Below are 5384 nucleotides of genomic sequence, written 5' to 3'. Positions count from 1 at the left end.
ATGAAGACGCCGCTGTGGGACTTGGCTTTGTGGTACCTCCTCCTCCAGCCCCGGCTGGTGTTCGTGTCGTCGCAGGTGATTCGGAACTGCGACAAGGGTGGCTATGAGATCAGCGTCCTAATGATGAACAACTCCGCCTTCACAGAGCCCCTGGAACGCATCGAAGAAGTAGTGCATAATGGATTGGACGTCGTGCGAGAGCGTCTGAGACATGCAGGTAAGAACGTGGACACCGCCCTTGTTCTACATTCTCTTTTAATACTAGTTTGAACCTGGAAGTTCCCTGTCAATGTACTGTATTGCTGAAAATATTATTGAATGATCTTCAGCAAAGTTTTATTTGCAAGTGATATCACTCGTATTGTTCTATAATATGATCATTCTGTTGGGTCATCTTTCTTTAGAATGGGTACCAATATGCATCTCTTCCAGTCAGTTGGTCAGGAATTTGTCTTCCTAATTTCTTGACATAAACTAATGAGTGCTTCTCATGCTGCGTGAACTTGTTGAAATATTTCAATAGGTTTTCCATTAATTCCTGGAGGCTTATTTTTGCCTAATGCCTTGAGTGCAGTTTGGATTTTTCCCTTCAGTCTTATTCATATGTTACTTCTTGAAATGTTCAAATGTTGACTAGTTATTTTGGGTACAGTTACTCTTTATATTCATTTTACCTTTTTGTTTTATCCTTCCCACATTGTTCAATGTTTTTCCCATAGTCTTTCAATATGGCAAATCAGAGCTTTAATGTGAGTACCACGTGAGTGTTGTAAAATTGGATTATTTAAAGAAAAACACAATCAGTAAGAAGGGAAGCAAAATAACCTCTGATTAACCTTCAATGAGTAATCATTTTAAAATAAACTTAAAAACATCAACAACAAAAAAGAATGTGGACGCCATCTTCCATTAGAAGCTACTTTCTGGGATGCAAGGGTTGCTGAGCAAAGATTTGATGTTTTTTGTGTGTGTAGCGATCCAATAGTCTCTAAGGGCTCATCTCTTCTGTGACAAGGCAGTAGATCCTCCAAAGAAAGGATTTGCATTCGGGCTGGACTATTAACCTAAAGGTTGGTGGTTTGAACCCACACTGCAGAAGAAACCCTGATGATGTGTTGTGTAAAGGTTACAGTCATGAGAATCTCATGCAGCACTGCTGCTCTGGACCACATGTGGTGGCCATGAGTCAGAACCAAGTCAGTGGCAATGGGTTTGGTTTTGGCAGTGAGCTCCTTTACAGCGTACCCCGCTCCTTTCTGGGAAAAGCCTCCACCCAATGTGAGGTGTTCCCAGCAGCAGCATGTCTCAGATAAAATGGGATGTATGGCTCAATGTTGGGGAGCTTCATTTGGCCACTGCTCAGAAGCAAAATTTGGTCTGGAAATAAGGTTTCATAACCTTATCAGTCAGGAAGATGAATTAAAAGAGTCAAGGTCATGTTGACACTGCATCTTCCTCAAGTCCTTTCATTCAACTATGTGCTTCTTGGCTCCTCTGGTGGCCATCGTTATCAGCTAGATTTAATATATTCCATTTGGAATCAAATGCCTCATTGCAATCTGTCACTGTAGGTTTTCATGATAAAATCACCATTATAGCCTAAAAGGTGCAAAAGAAAGAAGAAAAAAATTCATGTGTTTTCCAGCCACGTAGAGGTTTTCCGGGCTCTTTTCCTGTTTGTTAGTTTCCTGTTTTCGGACTATGGCTGTTGACCACTGGCACAGAAGCAGTTTTGCATCATGCTGGCTTCCCTTCCTAGGATTTCTCATGGGACTTTCCTGTAGCTGCCAAGTCTTCACAGTCACCATAATGATGCACAATATTCCTTGGAGGGAGTATTCCCCCAAATGACCTAATAATTCCCTATCTTAGAATGTTTCCCTTTCTCATGACTTCTTTAAGCACAACAAACATCATCATGTATAGTTTTCCTCCATTCCCTGAGACTAAATTACCAGACATAGAATTCCTGTGTCAGAGAGCAGTAGTTGCTGTATCTTAGGGGTTAAGTACAGGATCTTGGGGGTGCAAATGGTTAAGCACTTGGCTGCTAAACAAAAGGTCAGTGGTTCAAATCTATACAGCAGCTCCATGGGAGAAAGGCTTGGTAATCTGCTCTTATAAAAATTACACCCAACCTCTGGGGCAGTTCTATTCTGATTCATGGGCCCACTATAAGTTGGCATTTTCTTTATACCCAACAACAGTGGTTATTTAGGGATGATGTGTCTTAATGTGTTTTCCATTTAAAACCATGTGTCAATAATCTCAACAGTGCAGGTGTTATAATAACTTTCTTCTGTGCACTATACAACATGTTTCTAATCCTGCCTGGAATGTCATTCAGACATAAAAGGATGGATTTGATCCAGAGCACTCATGGAACAAGGAGTCATTTAATGTATGGTAGAGTGGAAAGAACATTGAGTTTGAAATCTGAGGGCCTGGATGGGGGTCCTTGACCCAGAGATTTCTCTTGTTGTGGCCCTGGGGGAGCTATGTCCTAGGCTTTCTGAGGCTACATTTCCATGTTTATTGAGTATCTACAATATGCTAGGTGAATTCGAGAAGTAAATTTGTAACTTAGGCACATCAACTTTTTAATGATCCCGATTTTGTTAACACTCCATCTCAGTGGAGATTTAGGCAACTTTCTGGGGTCATGTTGATTGTCTGTTTGAAATGAGATTCAAACTAAGGTCTGTTGGATTCCAAAGACTGTATGATATTGCCACTGGAATAGCTTAATCAACCACAGACTCGTGTTCTGGTTATAATAAAACAGGGGAACAAAGTGGTTTGAAGCAGAGTTGTGAAATACAACAGATCTCGGCTTTTCGTCCCACATCACCATTTACCAACTGTTTTACTCCAAACAAGTTTTCTGCGCTTCATTTTCCCCATCTATAAAACTAGGATGAAGGACATTAGCTCATGTGGATAAAATATTGATTCTATGAAGAAATTTATGTTATATCCATCTTAAGGGGCAGAATAAGAAGTCCTGGTGTCTTAATAGTTTAGGCATTGGGCTGCTAACTGAAAGGTTAGCAGTTTGAACACGCCTATTGCTCTGAAGGGAAAATATGAGGCTCTCTGCTCTAATAAAGATTTACAACTCCAGAAACCCACATGGGCAATTCTAATTTGTCCTACAGGGTCACGATAATCTGGAGTCAATTTGGCAGTGAGTTTGATTTTGGAGTTCTTGGCAAAGTCAAACTTCCCTAGAAGCTGTCAGGTTTGCAAGCTGTAAAAGAGTAGACTGTCGAGGACATAATGTCGGGGATTTAAATGGAGAGAAAATGTTTTGAGAAACAATGTACAAATGTGCTTTACACAATTGATGTGTGTATGGATTGGGATAACATTTGTATGAGCCCCTAATAAAATGTTTAAAATAAATAAATAAATAAATAAACAAATTAATTAATTAATAATAATTTAAAAAAGAGTAGTCTGTCACGTCTTTCTGCAGCCGGGCGACTGGTGAATTTGAATCACCTTTTGGGTAGCAGTCCAGCCTTTAACCACTTGCCACAGGGATCTTCCATGCATATAAAATACCCAAATAACTGATCACAATGTAGCACAAACTCAGTCAATGGTCACTTTTATTTTGTTTCCCTATTATTCAGGATGGTGATGTTGTTGTTTCTGCTCTTACTACTGTGTTGTTGCTACTGTCAATAGTGCAAGTTACTAAGGATATAGGATAAATGACACAGTGTGTAGGTCACCACAAGTCTGTTCCTTTGTTGTACTGTGGTGGATTGAGTGTTACTGAAAGCTATGGCATTGGTATTTCAAGCACCAACAGGATCACCCAGGGTGAATAGGTTTCAGCAGAGCTTCCAAACTAAGACAGATTAGGAAAGTGAACCTAGCCATTTACTTCTAAAGATATTATGCAGTGAAACCTTATGAGGAGCAATGGAAAGCTGCCTGATCCAGCGCCAGAAGATAAACCACTTGGGTAACAAGGTCCTCAGAATGTGAATGGGAAAATGATACCCCCTCAAAGGAGAGCCAACTTTAATAATGTGAGTGTAGTAAAGCTTTGGGGGGCCTTCATTTGCCGATATGGTACAATTCAAAGTGAGAAGAAACAACTGCAAAAATAAATTAATAACTGGAACGTGGAATGTATGTTGTGTGATTTAGGAATATTGGAAGTATTAAAAATGAAATAGAATGAAAAAAGATTTATAGCCAAGGCATTAGTTAAAGAAAAAGGTCTGGTATTGGCCATCTTGAGTCAGTTAGATGGTCTATGTTGGGAATGTCAAACTGAAGAAAAATGGTGTTACATCCATTGTTAAAAAGAACAATTTTTGAAGTAAAACACTATCAATGATAAGATACTATCCGTATACAAACACTAATGTCAAAGATGCAGAAGTAGCTTTTTTTTTTAAAACAACTGCTCCACTCTGAAATTCTTCAAACATGTAATCCAGATGCATTCATAGTCACTGATGATTAAAATGCAAAAATTGGGAACAGAGAAGAACAGATGATGGTAAATTATGAGTCTTTTTCTTCAAGATCAATGACTACTTTGTAGCAAATACCTTTCTCAACAACACAAGTGAGGACAATACAGGTGAGCCTGAGTAGATGGAACACCCAGAAATCAAATCAGCCGCATCTGTGGAAAATGATGATGGAGAAGCTCTATATCATGAGTCAGAACAAGGTCAACTACAAAAGAGATCATCAATTACTCGTATGCAAGTTCAAGCTGCAGCTGAAGAAAATCGTAACGAGTCCACAAGAGCCAAAGTATGATCTTGATTACATCGACCTGAATTTAGAGCCAATCTCAAGAATCCATTGAATGCTGTTGACTGCAGACCTGATGTATTATGGGATGACACCAAGTACATCATGCATGAACAAAAGAAAATGTCATTAAAAACATGAAAGAAACAAATGACCAAAATGAATGTCAGAAAAGACTCTGAAACTTGCTCTTGAACATAGAGTAGCTAACGGAATGGAAGAAATGACGAAGTGAAGGAACTGAAAAGAAGATTTCAAAGGGTGGCCCCAGAAGTCAACGTAAAGTATTATAATGGAATGTGCAAAGGCCCGGAGGAAGGGAGCCAAAGAGAAGACCACGATCAGCATTCCCAAAATTGAATTCATTGAACTAAAAACCTCAAGCCTCAATTTTTAATACTGAAAGATTCTATGGGCAAAATAGTGAATAACAAAGAAAGCATTAAAAGAAGAGGAAAGGCCGGCATCCAGTTAGGGTGCAGTAGAACACTGATGAAACACACCACTTTCCTCTAGTTCTTTGGTGCTTCCTTCCCCCCACTATCATGACCTCAATTCTACCTTACAAATTGGATTAGACCAGAGCATGCACACTGCTA

The 5384-nt window shown here is 39.4% G+C and overlaps 1 protein-coding gene across 1 annotated transcript in view; it reads left to right on the top strand.

Moving 5' to 3' along the window:
* The window catches only part of GUCY2C (guanylate cyclase 2C), a 109030-nt gene continuing 103646 nt past the window's right edge, over nucleotides 1-5384 (top strand). Inside the window, exon 1 of the mRNA XM_013007499.2 lies at nucleotides 1-217. Within this exon, the coding sequence (XP_012862953.1) occupies nucleotides 1-217 (217 nt within the window). The remainder of the gene's footprint in view (nucleotides 218-5384) is intronic.

The sequence above is a fragment of the Echinops telfairi genome, unplaced genomic scaffold, assembly GCF_000313985.2.
Source record: "Echinops telfairi isolate 266 unplaced genomic scaffold, ASM31398v2 ScPeMD7_21;HRSCAF=78, whole genome shotgun sequence".
NCBI lineage: Eukaryota > Metazoa > Chordata > Mammalia > Afrosoricida > Tenrecidae > Echinops > Echinops telfairi.
The sequence above is the reverse complement of the archived record's forward strand: the minus strand, read 5'-3'. Positions and strand labels throughout refer to the sequence as shown.